The sequence below is a fragment of the Bison bison genome, unplaced genomic scaffold (genome assembly GCF_000754665.1).
Source record: "Bison bison bison isolate TAMUID 2011002044 unplaced genomic scaffold, Bison_UMD1.0 scf7180017864063, whole genome shotgun sequence".
Taxonomy (NCBI): Eukaryota; Metazoa; Chordata; class Mammalia; order Artiodactyla; family Bovidae; genus Bison; species Bison bison.
The window spans coordinates 16139147-16159923 of record NW_011494635.1 but is presented as its reverse complement, the minus strand read 5'-3'; the positions used below and the strand labels follow the sequence as shown (position 1 = coordinate 16159923).

General features: G+C 44.2%; 2 protein-coding genes across 2 annotated transcripts in view; one reads left to right on the top strand and one right to left on the bottom strand.

Moving 5' to 3' along the window:
* The window catches only part of COL9A3 (collagen, type IX, alpha 3), an 18916-nt gene extending 15341 nt beyond the window's left edge, over positions 1 to 3575 (top strand). The window contains exons 28-30 of the mRNA XM_010836654.1: positions 303 to 485; positions 2512 to 2589; positions 3385 to 3575. Of these exons, the coding sequence (XP_010834956.1) occupies positions 303 to 485; positions 2512 to 2589; positions 3385 to 3575 (452 nt within the window). The remainder of the gene's footprint in view (positions 1 to 302; positions 486 to 2511; positions 2590 to 3384) is intronic.
* A 618-nt stretch (positions 3576 to 4193) lies between these two features.
* Positions 4194 to 20709, bottom strand: TCFL5 (transcription factor-like 5 (basic helix-loop-helix)). The gene is made up of 5 exons (XM_010836589.1): positions 19645 to 20709; positions 19202 to 19364; positions 16476 to 16722; positions 14483 to 14624; positions 4194 to 4971 (listed from the first exon to the last, which is right to left on the bottom strand). The coding sequence occupies exons 1-5, from the start codon at positions 19795 to 19797 to the stop codon at positions 4849 to 4851; spliced, it is 828 nt and encodes a 275-aa protein (XP_010834891.1). The 5' UTR covers positions 19798 to 20709; the 3' UTR covers positions 4194 to 4848.
* Between the last annotated feature and the right edge of the window lie 68 nt (positions 20710 to 20777).

The window sequence follows — 20777 nt, the reverse complement described above, 5'->3', positions numbered from 1 at the left end:
CCCCACCCCCAGCCTCACCTCCACCCCACCCTCATCCCCACCCTCCATCACCTTCCAGCCAAGCCCACTGCTGGCATCCCTGGGGTCTGCACTGGGTGGGCTCCTTCCCCTCAGCATTTCTTAGGCCTGTGATTTGCTCCTCAGCATTTCTCAGGGACAGCATACTGACACCATTTCTCACAGACCCAAAGCAGTTACAGCCCTTCGAAGTCAATGAACAAGCTGTCTTTGAAGAGCGGTATGCTCACACTTCACGTAACACACTTCTGATGAATACACGCCTGATCTTTGTTTTCCAAAAGAGCAAATCGCGCAACTGGCCGCGCACCTGAGGAAGCCCCTAGCACCAGGCTCCATCGGGCGACCGGGTCCTGCTGGCCCCCCGGGCCCCCCGGGCCCCCCAGGCTCCATTGGTCACCCCGGGGCTCGAGGGCCCCCTGGATACCGAGGTCCCACAGGAGAGCTTGGAGACCCTGGACCCAGAGGTGAGTGCAGCCCACTCCACCATGCAGCCACACGCTGGAGCCCCCCACCAGTATCTCCATGCAGTCTCCACGTTGAGATGCTCCCTTATGGGGACAGGGCGGGGAAGAGGCCCAGAGGGGAAACTGACACGAGGCCTCAGGGGCCCCATCCTTCCCCTCCCCTCTCCTCTCATCCCACCCTTCCCCTCCCCACGGGCTCCTCTAGAAAAGCCCCAGAGGTTAAGCCATTGCTAGAAATGCCTGGGGTACAGCCCTTCATGCTCTGGGGCCCAGCTCCTTATTAAACCCAAGGGTATGACAACATTTTCCAAAATGTGATGTTCTTCTCAAGTTTCATTAGAACAACATTTGGGGGAGGACAGGCTGAGAAGAATGAGAGGAATGAACCAACAGGAGCCCCATTTATATGTAAGAACAGTTCCTGTAATGAAAACTGGCATGTGTGAACATTTCTGTGGCAAAAGGCAAAAGTTAATGATATTGAGAAATGCATCTTAAGAACTAGGAGAGGTAACTTAGAAAGAGGCGGAAACCTTGACCCCCTGCCGTGGTGCCGTCGTCGAGGGAAGCTCAGTGCCCACACAGTAACACGGCTGTGGGAACTTCTGGCCATTAACCTCTTCTAAAAAGGGCCTTGAATACTTGGTTCATTATACATCATCTGCTACCACAGTCTGACTGTCTCAGGTCAGCTAGCTTCCCAGCCCAAATTCAGGATTTAGAGCTCTCATTGCTGCTAGTTTGTTTCAAACTTATTAACCAAATAATTTTCTATTTCTGAAAAACCGTTTAAGAAAAATGAAACTTACTTCTGTGAGTTCCTTTGTTCATCTGTGAGGTTCAGTGTAAATACTTCAGTAGGTGAAATCGCTTCTGTAATTAGTGGTGTCGTTTCGTTACTGTAAAGACACTGAGAGTATTTTCAGCGCTAGAGGGCAAACGCCGGGGGACGCCCTTCTCTTCCCGGCAGGCTGAAGGCCACTGTCAGACAGCTTCCTGTTGTCTTGGAGACTTTACTGTCTGCAGCGGGGGATGGTTCCCCCCAAAGACAGACCAACAAGGTTTTATCCAAATAGGGATCTGAGTGCCTTTAAGACTGTTGAAAATAAAATTCAAAAACAGCATTCATCACCTTTATGGATTCTCAGAAAAACAGCATGACAGGACTCAGTGGAGGCAGCCATTCAGCTGCAGGGTCACTGTGCTCCCTGGGGTGCCTGCCTCGGGCTGGGGACACCTGAGGGTTATTGTTTGAGTTAAAAGAGAACATATTCTATAGGTCCTCGGGCAGATGCCACTGTCACTGCTGGGCATCCATCTCCCCAGGACAAAATGAGTCAGGGAGCCGTAGAGGCCGGGGAAGCCCAGGACCCGTGGGAGGCCCTGACTGCCTGGCCCTGGGGCTCCTAGTCCTCTGCAGAAGGTGTGCTACCTTCTGTGATGGGAAAAACAACAAACACCAATTGACAGGAAACTGGTGTCACTGCTTTTAGCGTCAGGCAGGACAGATGCCCCCAGCCCAGCTGTCTGCCTCAAGCAGCATCACTATGTGGACAAGAGGCTGTTTCCCCAGAACATCCCCAGGTCTTGCAGCCAGCATCACACAAGGCACGGGCAGCCCACGGGCGCTCGCAGAGGGCCTTAGCGCACCTTCCAGACACCAGGGCCACAGAGGCCAAAAGCAGCCACGAGTGAGGGAGCAGAGAACAGAGTTCAGGGGGTGTTTGAAAACACCCTAAATAACTGTCAAAACTCATGGTGAACATAGGAATACACGGTAAACGCTCAGATTGAACAAGCTCAAAGTCCGAGAGTGATGTTCTGATACTGGGAGTCACACAAGTGGGTGACGTTGAGCCCGACACTTTGCTGCGTGTCCTTTCTAAATGTGTTTTGATTCAGTAAAAAGCTTAGAAAGCAGGCACCCTGCTTGTAAGCAGGCGGATCACCACTCACCACAGCCAGTCTGTCTTTGAACTTGAATCAGAGCTTCTAAGCATGTGATTATGTCACTTGCTCTTAACAGGAAACCAGGGTGACAGAGGAGACAAAGGCTCAGCTGGCGAGGGCCTGGATGGGCCCGACGGGGACCAAGGGCTGCAAGGTACGAGACCACTGTCACTAACGTCCCACGGGCACATCTGGGGGGCGAGCACACTTCATCGCCTTCTAACAGAACAACTTCTCTCTCTTGGCAAAGCATTCTTAGAGGCGGGGTCAGGAGCTGTTTCAGTAACCACTTTTATATGGAAAAGCTGAATCAATGAATTTATCACCCTGTGTTGAAGTAGATTCAGTTAGATTCTATTCAAGTAAAGCCGTCAGGTATTTCACTTCAGTTCAAACAGAATTTTCTCTTAATTGACCCACGTGTACCCTGGGTGTTGGCAGTTTTCACGTCAAATATAAATGCTCTGCCAAGAGGGAAGAGGGCAGCTCCAGCCGTGTTCCCTTCTGTGCCTTCTGGTGGGGGGATACATGCTGGGACCACCTCAACACACACCCATCAGCACCGCCCGGCTCCTGCTTTCTCCTCTGCTGACCTCCTCTTCCACCTGCTGTCCACCTGCTCAGGTGCCCCCACACAGGCCACCCCCGTGGCTACCACCCTCATCGACAGCACCCCCATCCCTCACCCAAGACTCATTCCTCACACGGCACCGACTGACTCACTCCACGCTACCTTGCTAAGGACAGAACCCCGACTCCTGCACCCTGGGCCCATCCTCCCCACGCAAGGCCTCTGCCCTCACTGTTCTCCAGCCTGAGTGCGCCTCCCCTGGGCCCCTCCCAGAGTTAAGAAACGAGCTAGAGAAACACAAGAGTTGGGTTGGCTTAATGGACACTCCACTGATGTCCCCTTTCTGTGTCTCCACTCACCTTCCTGGGGGCTCTCAAGGACCGCAAGGCGTGCCCGGCATCAGCAAAGACGGCCGAGATGGGGCTCATGGAGAGCCTGGGCTCCCCGGCGATCCTGGCCTTCCTGGTGCCGTTGGCGCTCAGGGGCCTCCTGGCATCTGCGACACCTCTGCCTGCCAAGGAGCTGTGATGGCAGCTGTCGGGGAGAAGTCAGGTCCCCGAAGCTCCTAAAACACAACTTCGGGAAGAGTGAGAAAGCGGTGCCAGCAGTGGGCTCTGGAAGGATCGTGGGGACCAGTGGCATCCTGGTATTGATGGGGGACGCCGCCCAGCAAGCCATCCAGCAAGGCTGCCCCTCCTCGTCCTCAGCAGCGACGACTGGACACTTGGTCCCCAAGAGCATGCTTCATCGAGCTGCTGTCAGAAGTGTTCCGTCTCTACATGAATTTACAATGGTCCCTTCAGCTGTAACGTCATACCTCAGACACAGACCAACATTTTCAGAGGGACTGAGGGTGTACACACAGAAGGTTCCGTACAATTCCGAGAAAGAACAGTCAGCAACTTGTTTACATGGCATTTGTGTAAAGACTAAGATAACACTTCAATAAAATGACACATGAAATCTTCAGATTAATGACTGGCCACAGTATTACAAAAAAAATAAATAAAGAATTTAACGTACGGTATCCCTTCCATACAAAGGTCTCGTCTGATTTACCTGCTTCTTTTGTGCACAAACTTTTAACTATCTCTGTTGACAGTATTTATTGAAAGTGACTGTATTGCACTAAAGCCTATTGGGATTATCTGTTGTAACAAATAAAGCCACTCATTTGAAAAACTCAGTTCCAAACATTACAGTTTATTACACAGAACGTAATGACTCTATGAAAATGAGGGCACTGAAGCAATACTACTGTGACAATATTTCATTTATGGACAAAAGTACCTTTAAAGGAGGTCTCTGGAAAATTTCCAGCAAAAAGGTTTGAAAGAGGACTGCATTTTGCAATAAAGTTCGGTCCAGCTGGAAATCATTACAAGGGGAAGTGATAAACAAAAGAAATAAAATTCCCAAACTACTTACAGTTAAGAAAAATTTAACTCATTCTAGTTGCTAACGGGGCATATCTAAAATGTAAATAAAATAAGTAAAAAGCAATGTACCTTTTAAGACTAAAGAAATTACAAAGGATGTTAATTTTTTTAAGTTATCATGTTAAGAAAACATGATGGAATCAGACTGATAATTGAAAAATTACTTACTAATCGTCAAGATGTCTTCATCCCCAAAAGGTCTAAGAGGACATAAATGGGTAAGTATTTTGTTCTAGATAAATATTTCTACAAAATGGGCTTTCAAAGTCCACATTAGAGTCCCATGAGCTGAGACACGTCCCTCTCAAGTTAGACTGTCAGAGCGGAAGTCCAGGGTCGAGGTGATGTTTGCGTGTCACAAAGGCGTGGCTGTCTACTGCCCAGGAACCAGTGTTCACGTCCATCACTTGATCTCCACAGCTGGGCTGCTCTGTAGACTCTCCTGCGCAGGACATGTCACCAGGGAGTCTGGTCTGGTCAACTTTAGCCTTCTGCCAGTTTTACCGCAAAATACACTCTCAAATTCCTAAAATCGAGACAAGACCATCAATGTACTGTATGCACAAACATGAAAACTGCTATTTTCAAAAACACAAAAGGTTGACATTAAGAGCTAAACTACATCAAAACATATAGTTAAGGTGTCACAAATATATGTCACATCTTGTAAGGGGATAAAGATGGGGATTCAAACACTTTCCTTGGTTACCTTTACATGTATTTTTATTTCATTTTCCAAAAGATTCTCAAAATGCCAGACCATATTGTAAACCCTTCTGATGTTCAAAAAAACACCCATAGTTTTTATTTTCATTGTGGTAACACAGACATAAACTCTACCGTTTTAACCATTTGGAAGTGTGCAATTCAATAGCATTAAGTATGTTCACACTCTTGTGCAAACCATCACCACTTTCCATTTCCAGAACTTTCCACCACCCCACACAGACCCCGTGTACCATTACGCACCCCTCCCACCAGGGGCATTTACAGTCTCCACCCCCCTGCTGCTAAGTGCTCAGTACTGGGCATGGTGATGGCCAGACTGAGGTGACTCCCCAGTATCCTACTGGCTGTGGGTCAAGTTAATGCCACTCTACCTCTAAATGCTTTAGAAAAGGCCTCGGTTTTAATGGCTGTATCTGTCTCAAGCTCACAAAAGGAGAAGGCGAGTGCAAGCAGACAACCTGAGGCTCACAGGCCTCCAGGAAACAAAAGATACAGGCCTGTGAGATGTAGAAGGCGGGAAGTCCCACAGGCCACAGGTTGGGCCCGCTCGCCAACATGAAGCTTTGCATGTCGTGAGACTTAACACTCTGTGACAACTTCAGCAGAGAATTCTTTTCCGTATAAAGTTTTTCATGTAATATACAATACTGAATAATCTTAATTGGTTTATTTCTCCCTGAGATGCATCAGGAGTCTTCTGGAAAACTCAGAGTCAGTTAGAGAAGGAAACTTATTACAACCTGTTATCAATAGCAGCTCAATATTCCAGGAAAACTTTGCTGCCTTAATAGAGAGAGAAAACCATATCGAGTATTGTACCACCTTACTTTTAATAGCAAACTTCATTTACTTAATTCAATTCAGTCTAATCTGAGCCCATCATGACCACATGTAAAACACTTTCCTTAAGGTTCCTTTTCCACAAACCTTCCATCACTTTCTGTATACATATTAATTTGTCCTTTATTTTTGCCCATTCAGAAACAACAAGCTCTGGGACAGAACTATTCTCCCTTTACCCCATGAACAAAGATATTTCCATTCTTTATATCTTCCTCTCATTGAGGGTGAATATCCTACTTTCTTTACATACTGAAATGCTTCCCTTATTACTTTTAGTAGCTTAATTGCATATCTATTACAATTTTAACCCTTAAAAACTTTAATCTCTAGTGAAAACCAAGAAGCAAGTAATTGAACTGTTCTTTATATCAGCATGTTTTGATTGGCAAACTTAAGAACACATTCTGTAACCTCTCAAAGCATATATTTTCCTATGATACAATTTTTCAATTTAATGTGGTTACAGGACATGTGTCTAATAAGCCCAAATAACTTAAGATTTTTTTCTCTCTCAGAAGACAAAAGGTGAACTTAGACTTGTCCAGCAATCAATGTTCAGTGTTTTATCTTAATGAAAAATGACTTAGACCTTTAATGAATTTCTGTCACAGAACTTAGTTGAGCAAAACTAGTTTCAAGTTACCAAAAATTTGGAAAAACTAATACATAATTATTCCTAAAGAGTTCATCTGAAAGCTTTTATCCCATTTATCTCTATTTTATTATTTATGATAATATTATACAGACATTACCCATCCAAAGATCACATAGCTTGTATTTCAATACAAAACTTATCAGTTTATAACTATTATCCCATTCTCTATCTCTATTATAAAACCGCCCTAAGCTGTATAATCGGAGAAGGCAATGGCACCCCACTCCAGTACTTTTGCCTGGAAAATCCCATGGATGGAGGAGCCTGGTAGGCTGCAGTCCATGGGGTTGCTAAGAGTCCGACATGACTGAGCGACTTCACTTTCACTTTTCACTTTCATGCATTGGAGAAGGAAATGGCAACCCACTCCAATGTTCTTGCCTGGAGAATCCCAGGGACGGGGGAGCCTGGTGGGCTGCCGTCTATGGGGTTGCAGAGTCGGACACGACTGAAGTGACTTAGCAGCAGCAGCAGCAGCAGCAAGCTGTATAACAGTAGCAAAACTTAGGTATCCATTAGCAAGCCATCTTTTCCCTATATCTACAGAGTATTATGGCCAGGCCATATTACAAAGGAAAATCATTTTTTGTACATTTTATTGGTTTGTGACTGAAAGCAGCCCAATTCTGGAGAATGTACCACAAAAGGCTGCATTTGAGAAGTGAGCTTGCGTCCCCAGGGCTGGCACACTTACACACAAGACAAAGAACAGGATTCCCGCACACAAAAACAAAAGGCAAATCCAAGCATTCCCTGAAGGTCCCCAAAGCTTCCTGTTTTAACAACAAACAAAATGCAAATGAAAAGACAGGAAATCGTGACCACCAGCGTCCTGGCAACTCACCCAGCAAAGGTAAAACTTCGTAACAGTTGGGATACGCTGAATTTACTTGATTTTAAAAAGGCTCTTTCTTCCCCCTTTGATTTGTACTTCTACTAATTAACCCACAACTAAAGTCACAGGCACTGTGAGTTGTGTCTGCATTTCAAGAACGTGATAACAGTTGTAACTTCAGGGTTTCTCCTAGAAATATTTTGATCTCTGAGGGTCATGATACTGAGAAAATATCTAAGCCAGTTTTCTCTGATAGGCAAAAAAAACCAGTTTCAGAATTTCAACAGTTTCATCTTAACCAATTTTCTCTAGAGTTTGAATGAAGAATGTTGTGGCCATGTGGTGTTTAAAAAAAATCACTTTTCTTTTTATAGAAGCATAGTTGAACATTTAACAGTTTTGTAAAATACACCCTAGACTACAAGATAGAACAGAGCACTGATCACTCACACTTAATTATTCATGGCCAGTGTTGTCAAATACCAAGCAAATCAACAAGTCAAGGCAAACCTGTCTCTCAAGGCTCAAGTTCCCTAGTCTCAAAAGAGGGAGTTCCTAACCAGTGGCCATCAGAAACAAAGCCACATGACCAAGCCTTACTTAGTCCAAAAGGGAAAATCCCAATGAATACTCCTCTGCAGCTGAAGTCAATGTGATAGGGAAGAATACTCTGGTGTCGCCACACATCAGTTCCATTACTTACCAAAGACGTCTCAACCCGCCAATGTGAGCACCTTGTTTTCCTTTACCAGAAGTGCCATAGGCCAAGGACGCCCGGTCGGTGGCAAGCGCCTGGTGCTGCCCCTGAGAAAAGGTGCTCAGGTGCTGGACAGGATCCATCTGGGTCACTGAAACTCACTGAACCAAATCTGGGTCCACTTGCCCAGTAAAGCCAATTTACTGACACCAGGGTGTGGTGAAGGAAAGTGCGGTGTTTGTTGCAGGTACCAAACAAGGAGCTCAGATCTTCTGAGCATTAACACTGATCACTGGACAAGCCTAAGTTCACCTTCTTTCATCTTCTTTGAGAAAAAAAACTAAAGATGCTCAGGCTTATTAGACACATGTCCTGTACCACATTAAATTGAAAAGTTGTAGGAAAACGTATGCTTTTAGAGGTTACAGAATGTGTTTGTATGTTTGCCAACCAAAACATGCTGATGTAAGTGAAGTGCAAGTCCCTCAGTCATGTCTGACTCTTTGTGATCCCCATGAACTATACTGTCCATGGAATTCTCCAGGCCAGAATTCTGGAATGGGTAGCCTTTCCCTTTTCCAGGGGATTTTCCCAACCCAGGGATCAAACCCAGGTCTCCTGCATTGCAGGCAGATTCTTTACCAGCTGAGCCACGAGGGAAGCCCAGGAATCCTGAAGTGGGTAGCCTATCCCTTCTCCAGAGGATCTTCCCAACCCAGGAATTGAACTGGGGTCTCCTGCGTTGCAGGCAGATTCTGTACCAACTGAGCTATCAGGGAAGCCCATGCTGATGTAAAGAACGGTTCAATTATTTGCTTCTTGGTTTTCACTAGAGATTGAAGTTCTTAAGGGTTAAAATTGTAATACATATGTAATTAAGCTTCTAAAAGTAGTAAGGGAAGGATTTCAATGTGTAAAGCAAGTAGGATATACACTGTCAGTGAGAGAAGATATAAAAAATGGAAATATCTTTGTTCAGGGGGTAAAGGGCAAATTGTTTTGTCCCAGGGCTTCTGGTCTCTGGATGGGAAAAAATAAAGGACAAACTAACACGGATACAGAAAGTGATGGAAGGTTTGTGGAAAAAGAATCTTAAGAGTTTTGCATGTGATCAAGATGGGCTCAGATTAGACTGAAATGAATTAAGTAAATGAAGTTTGCTATTAAAAGTAAGCTGGTGCAAGACTCAATGTGGTTTTCCCTCTCTGTTAAGGGAGCAAAGTTTTCCTGGAATATTGAGCTGCTTTTGATAACCACTGCTTTTGATAACAGCTATTAAAACTAGCTGACTCTGAGTTTTCCAGAAGACTCCTGAGGCATCTCAGGGAGGAAATATTAAACTAATTGACATTATTTAGTATGTTAAATTACATGAGAAACATTATATGGAAAAAATTCTCTGATGTTGTCACAGAGTATAACTAATCATGACATGTAATACTGCACATGGGTGAGCAGACCCAAGTTTGGTTTAACAATATTTGGTGACCCAGATGGGATTTCCATTGCATCTGGGTGCCAAAATCTGTTACTGAACAGAATTTGGGTTCCCTCGCCTGCACACAGTAAAGCCAATCTACTGACACTGGGTTGTGGTGAACGAAAGTGCAGCATTTATTGCAGGCGCCAAAACAAGTTCGGGTCATTCGAGCATAAGCCACCCAGACTCCTTGTTTGGCACCTGCAATAAATGTTGCCCCTTTCTTTCACCACAACCCGGTGTCAGCAGATTGGCTTCACTGTGTGCAGGCGAGCGGACCCAAATTTTATTCAGTGACTTTCAACCTCATCAATTAAAAAACAATAAGGAAAATAGGAAAGGGAGCCACTGCATATTAAAAGATATTTAAGAGCTATGAACCAAACACAGTGTTTGGATACTGACTCAAATAAGTCAACTGTAAAACGACAGTTGTGAGCCAGAAAAATCTGGACAGGGATTGAGATTAAGGAAGAGGATGATGATGCGGTTGTGCTTGTAACCAGCACTTTCCTTTTTTAGAGACACATTTGCAAATGAAGAGATGTGACACCTGGAAACACTTTAAAATAATTTGGTGAGGGTGGGAGGATGGGGATGAATCGGTAAAATGAAGTTATGCCTGAGGCTGAGCTATGGGACACAGGCATTCATTATTCCAGTCTCTCCATTTTTGTGCGTGTATCCATTTCTGTTTTTTTGTTTTTTAAAGAACAGCATTCTTACACAATTAAGTCTAGGTTTATCTATTTTTATTGTGGTAAAATATATATAACATAAAACTTGCCATTTTTACCATTCATAAGTGTAAAATCCAGTGGCTTAAGTACACTCACAAAGTTGTGTAATCATCATCATTATTTCCAGAACTTTCTCATCTTTCCAAACTGAAGCTCTGTCCCCATTAAATACTAACTCGCCATCCACCTCCCCCAGCCTCTGGCACCATTCTACTTTTTGACTGTATGAACCGGATGACTTCATATAAGTGGAATCATACAGTATTTGTATTTTTGTGTCTGTCTGTTCTCATTCAGCATCCTATTTCTGAGGTCCATTCATGTTGTGAGGCATGTGTCAGAACTTCATTCCTTTTTGTGGCTGAATAGTATTCTATTGGCTGTAGAAACATTCCGCTTATCCATTCTCCTGTTGATTGGATTATCTCCACCACTTGGATTGTTTCCATCTTCTGGTGACCGTGAATAACATGGCTATGAACACTGGTATACAAGTACCTGTTCAAGTCCCTGGTTTTCTACTCTCATGGGTATTTACAATACCCAGAAGTGGTATTGCTGGATTATACAGTAATTCTACATTTAACTTTTTGAAGAACCACTAGCTGTACCATTTTACATTCTCACCAGCAATCCCAAAGTTTTCCATTTCTCCACATCCTCACAAACACTTGTTATTTTGTTTTGTAATAGCCACACCTAATGGGTGGCAAAGACCCAGATGCTGGGAAAGATTGAAGGCAGGAAGAGAAGGGGACAACAGAGGACAAGATGGTTGGATGACATCACTGACTCAATGGACATGAGTTTGAGCAAGCTCTGGGAGATACTGAAGGACAGGGAAGCCTGGTGTGCTGCAGTCAATGGGGTTGCAAAGAGTTGGACACGACTGAGCGACTGAACACCACCACCACCACTTAATGGGTGTGAACTAGTATCTCATATCCTTAAAGTGCTTTTGATCTGCATCTCCCTGATCATTAGTGATGTTGAGCATCTTTTCATGTATTTATTGGCCATTTGCTCATCTTCCTTGGAGAAATGTCTATTCAAGTCCTTTGCCCGTTTTTGAATCGTGTCGTCTTTTTGCTGCTGGACTATAGTAGATTTAAACTTATTTTATGACCACGAAGGGAAGTGTAAGCACTGTGTCTGCTGCCACTGCTCTACCTCCCAAGTCATCTGGAGCTGCTGGAGTGCTCCGTCTGACCAAGTGGTGACCGAGACGGCCAGCCCGCCCAAGGCCTTCTGCCATTTGCAACAACCACCTACGCTCAGAGGCTGTATCTGTACATAAATATACTCTAATTTTCTTCCCAATATTTAAAATATTTTCAGTGGATCTTAATATAAAATGAACCATGGTTTGATCATTTTCTGTATTCTGACACCCCAAGCCGAAATATAAAATATTTATATTTTATAAATATATTTTATAAAATATAAAATATTTATTTGAGAAGGTAGAGTTTACCTTTGAGAATAACTAAACAGAAGTCATCATTTCTCAGATGTAAGAAAGTTCTTCAAGAGATTTTCTAAACAACCTTCACACAATGAGCAGACTACCTCTGGGTAGCCATCTTTATTCTCAATAGTTCTGCCGGAAGTAGAGTTCAGGTGTAGCTCAATCCAGACTCTCACACAGTCCCTGGGACTTGACTCATGGGCACTTGGAGGGACAGTGAGAGAGGGAGACAAGTGGATGTCTCCTGCCCTCGAGTGCACCAAAGGTAAACTATCACTCTGCCTGGTTCAATTAGCATCTATCTCAACAAAACCTCATTGAAATAATTGAGTTCTAAGGGATTTTTACAACTCATCAGACACCTTGAAATGATATCTGGTCAAACTTGATATTCACATTACATTTGTAAGTAGGAGAATGCCAATGATAAAATCTGTATTTTTAGTAGGAAAAAGAAAGATTGTTACAGTTACATGACAAGAAATTATATCAGGAAGTCAGGAAGAGGAAGAAAACTGGTGTCATCCATAGACAGAGAGGAGAGAATCAAAGGCAAAAGGTTAATGAAATCAAGAGGGGTGACAAGCCTCAGGGCCCAGGGGGGAGGGGGTGCCCCAACACTCAGCTGCACGAGAGCCCCAAGGAGACAGGACCGGCGAATCACAGTGGGAAGTGCCACACGGGCTCTCGGAACAACAGGTGTGACAGACAAAGAGAGGACAAGAAAGGCCTGAACCGTATTTCATAACCTTGACCTAATAAACGTACAGAATTCACCAAAGAGAGAATGCATGTCCTTTCCAAATAAACACAGAATTTTTAAAAATTTGACTACATAAGCGGTCACAATGGAAGTCTCAGCAAGCTGTTAAAAACTGCCATCTTTACAGATCAGAATGTGAGAAACAGGATAGATAAAATAGACAAAATACTATTCTTAAAAAGCAGAGTCTTGGACTTCCCTGGTGATCCAGAAAGGGCAGTGGGATGAGATGTATACTGAAATAATCTTGGCAAATTACTTAAGACTTTTATGTATTTTACCTTTAAGAACAAAAATGTTCATGTAAGTGGGAGGGGGGACGTCACTAACAAAACAGTAACAACACAAAGGTTTAGGATTTTCCAGTCTAATTCTCCCCAAAATTGCTGATATTACTTCAGCCTGTTTTTTGATGGGTCCTGTAAGCCGACACAGAAACAATTTACAAACTCAATGTAATTAAATTTCAGAAATATTCAGGAAACCTAATACACACAAAAATTAATATGTTTTAAACTATTTAATCTTTGAATATAGAGACAGTTAAGTTCTTTTGGTTGTTGTAAACACCATCATCATATTTGAATCAATCATATGAATAATAATTCACCATTTACAAGGTACACAGAGCCAACCATTAAATTCATTTTTTTAAACATAGAAGCTTTATTTTATTACAATAAACCAAGTATATTGCTAAAAAATGTTAAAAAAATAACCAGAATAACCACATTATAAATAACCATAAATGATCCAATTAGCACAAATCTAACATAGTATGGCTTTAAAAGGCAATTAAAAATATACAATGAAAATAAGGAACTTGACGAAATTACAAAACTCACAAGATGGAAATGCACATGGGCAGAGGAGAGGAAATGGAGAAGAGAAACTCTCAGCACTCAGCCTGACAGGCTGGCTGTGGGAGAGGCATGCTCAGGCCCCCAGGATCTAGACATAGGAGGCTCTTTCTAAAATGGTTCTGAAATGGTTCCCTGTTTATTACACCAATGTCAGCTCAGTTCTCTTATTAGACTTATGCTTTGTCAACAGCAGCATGACAGCTGGGACCAGGAGCAAAACCAGGGCGCTCTCCACTAACCACGTGCCCCCACCTCAAGTTCTGAGGCAGGCACCTGGACCCAAGGTTCCCCGAGACAGAGCACAGGAGCCACTGCCGGGCACATTCTCTCATCTGAAACCCCAAGGAAGGGGGTGGGTCGGACCCTCGCTAACATCCAGCATCACGTCCCACCAGGAGCCCAGCTGGCTCGCAGGGTATCAACGGCTCCTCAGCCCCAAAAGACAGGGTCAAGGTTGAGGCGCTCACTGTACCAAGAAACTGAGATGCTTGCCGCAGGTCCCCGCATAGTCCTCCATCACCCGGGCCGAAGGGTCTCTCTGCTCTGTCTTCTCAACACGTTTGATAACCAGACTGTTTGATTATTTTTGACAATGAATTGCCTCTTTTTGTTTCTATTTGTGCTTTATCCCTTTCACAACAATTTCTGAGGGCAAAAATTCACACCCTACAGGCCTGTCTCTGAAACCCCACTGAGCCCCCATACAGAGCAGGTGTCTCCTTGCTAGCTGACAACTGACAATGCAGGCTCATGCTCTGCGGTTGGTGGACAAACCCAGCTGTGCTTCGTACTTTGATAATAGATAATTCCATCATTAACAAGCAGGGTGTTACTCACACTGAACTCAGTATCTGATATTAAAGTCCAGGAAACAAAGGACAGTTTGGGACATCTTCAAGGAAAAGGATAAATAGCAATACTGACCCATTTATAGGACTGAAAGTCTCCTGGCCTAGATACTAACCTTTTTAAGAGAATCTCCATGCCTCTCCTGAATATATTTCAGGAATGCTGTGGTCCACTGCAGAGTCGTGGCCTTATCTGTCTCAGCGTTGCAAAACGGGACTAAAAGGTTCAACTCGTCACAGCAAATGCGGATTCTGCGCCTATGGTCAAAACCCAAATTAATCACATCAAAAAGCTGATGCAGAACAAGGGAATAAAGTGAATGCCTATGTTCCTCAAGGAATTAGCTAAGAGCAGCTCCTCCCTCACCAGGATCCCCTCTGCAGCACCAGGCCCCCTTGAGGGCCAACTCAGCCTTGTCGCGCTCCCTGGAGAGTCTCCCCTCTTTACTTCTCCTGGGGTACATGCAAGGGCCAGCTCCAAGCCTCTAGAGCAAGGATGGACCCAAAGCCCCAAAACCAGAAGCAAAACTGTGTATGTGCTTCTTCTGGGCAGAATGTTCTTTCACTCAACAGGCCTTTACCTGCCCGCTAGGTGCCAAGGAGCTCACACAAGCTAGGACTCAGAGCACTCATCCTTCAAGGGGTCCCAGTTCATTTAGAACACAGACTACCAGCCTGTTAATGTTCCCAAACCTGGTCTTTTTAGAGATGATTTACATAACTGGAGGCTTACTCTTAGACTATTTTTAACTTTCACGAATTACACTCAGTGCTGCACGAGCTGATGTGGAACACTTGATACAATATGGCCCTTGTTGCTCATCTTCCCATGTGTACACTCAGAATTTAAGAGAAACTTTGTAAGGTAGCAACAGTGGGAATTCACTAGATGCTCTGTAACCACAGGCACCAGGCCCAACGTCTCAGCTTGTTTGATGCTGGCGTCCCACTTCAAACACCTATTTCATACACAAGGAACTTATAAGGAGATGAGAGGAACAAGAAGGTTGTTAAACTAGGAAATGGCAGAGGAAGAATTCAAACCTTCACTGTCAACAGGTAGTAGTAAGTAAAAGGCTTTTTGTCAGATGGTAGGTACTCAGTAAATGTTTATTAAATACATGTCAGAGAGGGAACAATGCCCATTATAATTCACAGTGAGTTCAGTTATGTGTGGACACATATTTAGGTGTCTAGCTGCCTAGCTTTAATATTTCCCTTTAAAAAGAAATAAATTGCCTTAGTCCAACACTATAGGTTCAGAGACGAATATATGTCTTGCTCAGTGCTCTAGTTCTTGAGCCTAAAACAGAAACTAGTACAGTACTCAACAAATGACTAACTAACTATATGTGAGGGAATCATCATGTAAAAACCCAGCTGCAATGGAAAATATAACCACCTTTGGATCTATGCAAAACAGCACAAATAAAATCAACAGATAAAACAACTCACATAAGCTGTAACCTCCTCCTTCTCCAACATTATTAGAAGAACCCAACAAAACTGAGTGACTCAGTGACCAGTGACCCTGGCCTGCACCTTGAAACTCAGATTTGGAGGATCCCACCACCACCAGTCACCACCCTGTGACTAAGCCGTGGTGCAAACAACACGGCTTATGCCAAATACCAGCTTTCCTTCCGGGGTCTGGGATCTGGCTGCAGCCAATAAGGAAGGCCCCCACGGTCAGCCCCCTACTAGTAGGATCCCAGGGCGCCAAGTCTCTCAACCGCTCTCCTGGCTGGGGACACACTCCCATGGCTTGGGGCTGACAGGCATCCCGAGTGGCTCCACTGGGAGGGGTTCCTGGGAGCTGGTGCCTGGTCCCCTGGCTCTCCCCACACGCCTCTGCTGGCTCTGCTGGGTTCTTTGTCCAAAATAGACCAGAGCCACGAGTGTTCCCAGTGATTCATCAAGCCTGGGGGTCGTTGTGAGTACTCCCACCTCACAAAACACAGTGGCCGCTGACTCCTGCCAGCTTTCTCTCCCTTTGAATATAGAAATGGCGACACCATCATTTTCTACAAAAGGCTGCCTGCCACCAGCACTGCCCACCACCTGCTTGGCGTCTGAGATAACCCTATGCTGCCGATGTTCAGGCCTTACCTTCGGTCTCTTTCCATGCGGTTGTGCCTCTCCCTGCGTTGGGACCGGCCCCCCTGCGGCCCGCTCTGGGTCTGCTCTCCAAGGGTGGCCTGGGATGACTCTGCTGACTGCCAAGCTCCCTGTGCCGCTGTGGAGCCTTCGCCCACGTTCTGAATCTCTCCAAGGGCTCTTCGTTCTACGTTTGTGTCCAACTGACGTATCCTACTCCGATTCCTCTTACTTATGGCTTGTTTACATAGCGCTTCTTCTTTGCAAAAGAAGGAAAAAGTGGTATTTTAATTTTTCAGTTCTTCTTAACTTACCCTCGTAAATGCTGAATATATTTTTCCGTATTTTCAATCCAAGATGTAAACATGAATGGGTAAGGTGCACACAGAACTGAACAGGAAGCCTCAGTATTCCACAGGGGCAGCTGGCACAGAGCTCCAGGTTTCAAACTATAAAACTGAACATAAACCAAATTAAAATACACTGAGTATTACGTGATCAATAGAGTTTGTCAAAGGTCTCTCCTTTAAATCAAGAGGCATTTTAACTGGGATCTCTGAATAGAGAAACCAAGAAGCTGTTTGATTTTCCTGATATTCAGGATGGAATGTGGGATTTTTTTTAAACCCAGAAGTATTTTCTCCAATTCTTGATATGCAATTATTCTAAAATGACAACTGATACTATAACTGCAATGTTCAGAAAAGGACAAAACCTAAGTGGTTTAGGGTTAAACATGCCCTCACCTTACAAATGAGATTCCTTCCCTCTACAAAACCAGTAATCACATCATAGCTGTGACGTGTGCTACAGAAACATGTCAAGTTCCCATCAAACAGGGGTCTAGCTAATACAAGTGGTGATGAGCATTCCCAAGGTGCCATACAAAGCCAAATCTTCTACAGTGACATAATTGCTGAACACAAATTTCAGAATGGGGATAACTTTTAAAAAGACATAGAGGGGAATTCACAAGTATCAGTGATGTTTTGTTTCTTAAGCTGAATAGTCAGTACAGGAACTATTTTAATATTAACCTTTGTACCTTACAAACGTTAACGTATACTTTCGCATACAACGTCACAGTGACCAGGAAAAATTAATCACTGATGTGGGAGAAAGCAGGAGCACTCCATCACTATCCTGTCTCCATCAGCTCTCAGAAAGCACACTGTGTGAGCTGTGTTATTGTTGGACAACATGAAAAAGAATGCTTCCCAGGAAAAATGGATTGAGAGTTAACGTCAGAGGTAAGCAAAGTTTGTCTTCAGCAGTTTCTTTATGTCTAAAATGTTCTGAATCACCTTATGGACTCTTGCTCCCAACTCAATCCTTTGCCCATCTGCAGACTGTCCCCACCAGGGCTTCCCAGGTGGTGCTACTGGTAAAGTATCCGCCTGCAATGCAGGAGACGTGGGTTCGATCCCTGGGTCAGGAAGATCCCCTAGAGAAGGAAATGGCAACCTGCTCCAGTATTCTTGTCTGGGAAATCCCATGGACAGAGGAGCCTGATGGACTACAGTCCATGGAGTGGCAAAGAGTCAGACACAACTGAGCGACTAAACCACCACCACTCAGTTCAGTTCAGGTCAGTCACTCAGTCGTGTCCGACTCTTTGTGACCCCCATGAATCGCAACACGCCAGGCCTCCCTGTCCATCACCAACTCCCGGAGTTCACTCAAACTCACATCCATCAAGTTGGTGATGCCATCCAGCCATCTCATCCTCTGTCGTCCCCTTCTCCTCCTGCCCCCAATCCCTCCCAGCATCAGAGTCTTTTCCAATGAGTCAACTCTTCACATGAGGTGGCCAAAGTATTGGAGTTTCAGCTTTAGCATCATTCCTTCCAAAGAACACCCAGGACTGATCTCCTTTAGAATGAACTGGTTGGATCTCCTTGCAGTCCAAGGGACTCTCAAGAGTCTTCTCCAACACCACAGTTCAAAAGCATCAATTCTTCGGCAATCAGCTTTCTTCACAGTCCAACTCTCACATCCATACATGACCACAGGAAAAACCATAGCCTTGACTAGATGGACCTTTGTTGGGAAAGCAATGTCTCTGCTTTTGAATATGCTATCTAGGTTGGTCATACTTTCCTTCCAAAGAGTAAGTGTCTTTTAATTTCACGGCTGCAGTCAACATCTGCAGTGCTTTTGGAGCCCAAAAATATAAAGTCTGACACTGTTTCCACTGTTTCCCCATCTATTTCCCATGAAGTGATGGGACCAGATGCCATGATCTTAATTTTCTGAATGTTGAGCTTTAAGCCAACTTTTTCACTCTCCTCTCACTTTCATCAAGAAGCTTTTTAGTTCCTCTTCCCCTAAAATCTCTGAACGGATTTCAGACTCATGCCTCATTCATGAAGTATGAAATTAAAAAAAAAAAAAAACTTTACATCTGTCAGCAACTTGAAGGTAACGAAAAATGTACATAAGTCTATCATTTTTCTGTTTAAAGAGGTTACTGTTAAGAAAAACCAGCCTCTAAACTGAATATTTCCAGGCCAAGTATAAACTCGATGTTCAAAATTGGTATGAATGTTCAAAGTGAGGTGACTAAAGCAGAGGGAGGAAAGGGTTCCTAAAATGCAAGCAGACTTCCAAGATTATTTCATATGTTTATAAACCACCTCCCCCTTCTCCCACCCATGGCCAATTAAACCCACCCAACATCAAGGGCAAAGCTCAGGCAGGAAGAGAAAGCATCTGCCAGCTTCTGCCGTATCACTTACCTCCTACTTTAATCCAAACCTGCTCAGGCAAAGCTTTGTTTCTACTACCCAAAGTCTGCTTAGTGGATTCAATTTCTTGCTGATAACAGAAAGAAAATGCTCTTGGCAATCCAATATCCTGATGCTTGGCAGTTTCAAGTATAGAACATGAGTTACTAGAACTCTGGAGAAAATGAAGCAATAAGAACTTTATCAACATGTGACAATCTTCTCTCTACGTACAAATAAAATGCACTTTAACAGAAATAACACCAAAACTATTCATATGAACTTGAAGAACTTTTATAAGCACTTTTAAGTATCCCCGAACCACATAAATACTCTCGATTTCAAAATGTTATTGCGCTTAATGAAAGGGAAAAAAAAAATCCTTGGGACCTAACTAAAATACAACTTATCCTTTTAATACAAAAGAGCAAAGCTTTACAAATTATTTTCCCTACCTGTGTTTGTGAAATATTAGAATTTCCACTAGTAGCACAAGCATTTGTAGTAAACAGAGGGTATGTAAATTGCAAAGCAGTAGTTGCAGCAGTAGTTTTATTTTTCACTAATGTTGTACATTTGTTTTGTTGTTGATGAAGAGGAACATTCATTAGTTCAGATGGATGGCGAATAAGAGTAACCAAACTGCCAAGACAAAAGAAACCCAGAAACACGTGAAGTGTGTGTGGCGGGTAAGTTTCCTCAAACACCACAATCACTTAGTATCACACTTCCGTGGTTAACATTAGATTTTCTAGATAACAGATTCTAACTCGAATCTGTTACCATGAAAGTCCCCTCATCATGGAAATCTCTATAAAACAATTATCCACTAGTGTTGTAGGGGACAAGTTCAAACTATCTTCCTCACAATGCAAGGTGAAGCTGGGTGTCATCTTTCAGTTACAACTCCCTTCCCATCCCACTTCTGACACCAATCTCTGGTGGTTTGTTTTGTTTTGTTTTGTTTTGCCATCCTCCAAAATCTGACGACTATGGGCAAAATGGGGGGAAAACTACAGTGTGGGGACAGTCAGAAAACTGAGGAGACACCCCAGCAGACAGGTTACTCCCCTCCAGGAGGCGCTGGGAGAGTGCCTGTGAGCTGGCAGTCTGGCTGCAGGATGAAGCTGCTTTTCACTCGAAGCCTCACAACATGACCTCTCTCTTTCCAGGGCTGTATCTGCACAGCGTGAGGTCAGCCTAAGCCTGAGTCAATGCAAGGGGAAGCGGAGGCCTCTCCTGACATTTAGGTAGGCGATCTGGGGAAAAGCCTTGATCCTCAGGAGCATCTGTGCACTTAACTCATCTCTCTTCCACGTGCAGACGCAGACAGAGTGCACACCATAAAGGAAATGCTATGGGGTGTGTACGCAAGACCTGCTCACTCTGCCTGCACAGAGCACACAACGTCTCAGGTCGGCCCCAGGCCCTCTTGAGGCCTGCTCCCTGTTATGATGCAAGCTGCACGGAGGCTGCTAGCCTCTGCACATGACCCTGGTCTACACCCAGACCGAGGCTGGTGCTTCTCTGCACCGGGCCCTGGTCTACACCCGCACCCGGCCGGGCCCGGTCGCCGGGGGATGCACCC

Bases quoted from the DNA above. Each gene is read 5' to 3' on its own strand.
- TCFL5 (XM_010836589.1), bottom strand. From the start codon at position 19,797: ATGAATGTTCCTCTTCATCAACAACAAAACAAATGTACAACATTAGTG. The intron at 19,365-19,644 runs GTAGGGAAAATA...CATTTTCTCCAG, and splicing joins CTAATATTTCACAAACACAG to AGTTCTAGTAACTCATGTTC. The intron at 16,723-19,201 runs GTAAGTGATACG...TCTTTTGCAAAG, and splicing joins GGTTTGGATTAAAGTAGGAG to AAGAAGCGCTATGTAAACAA.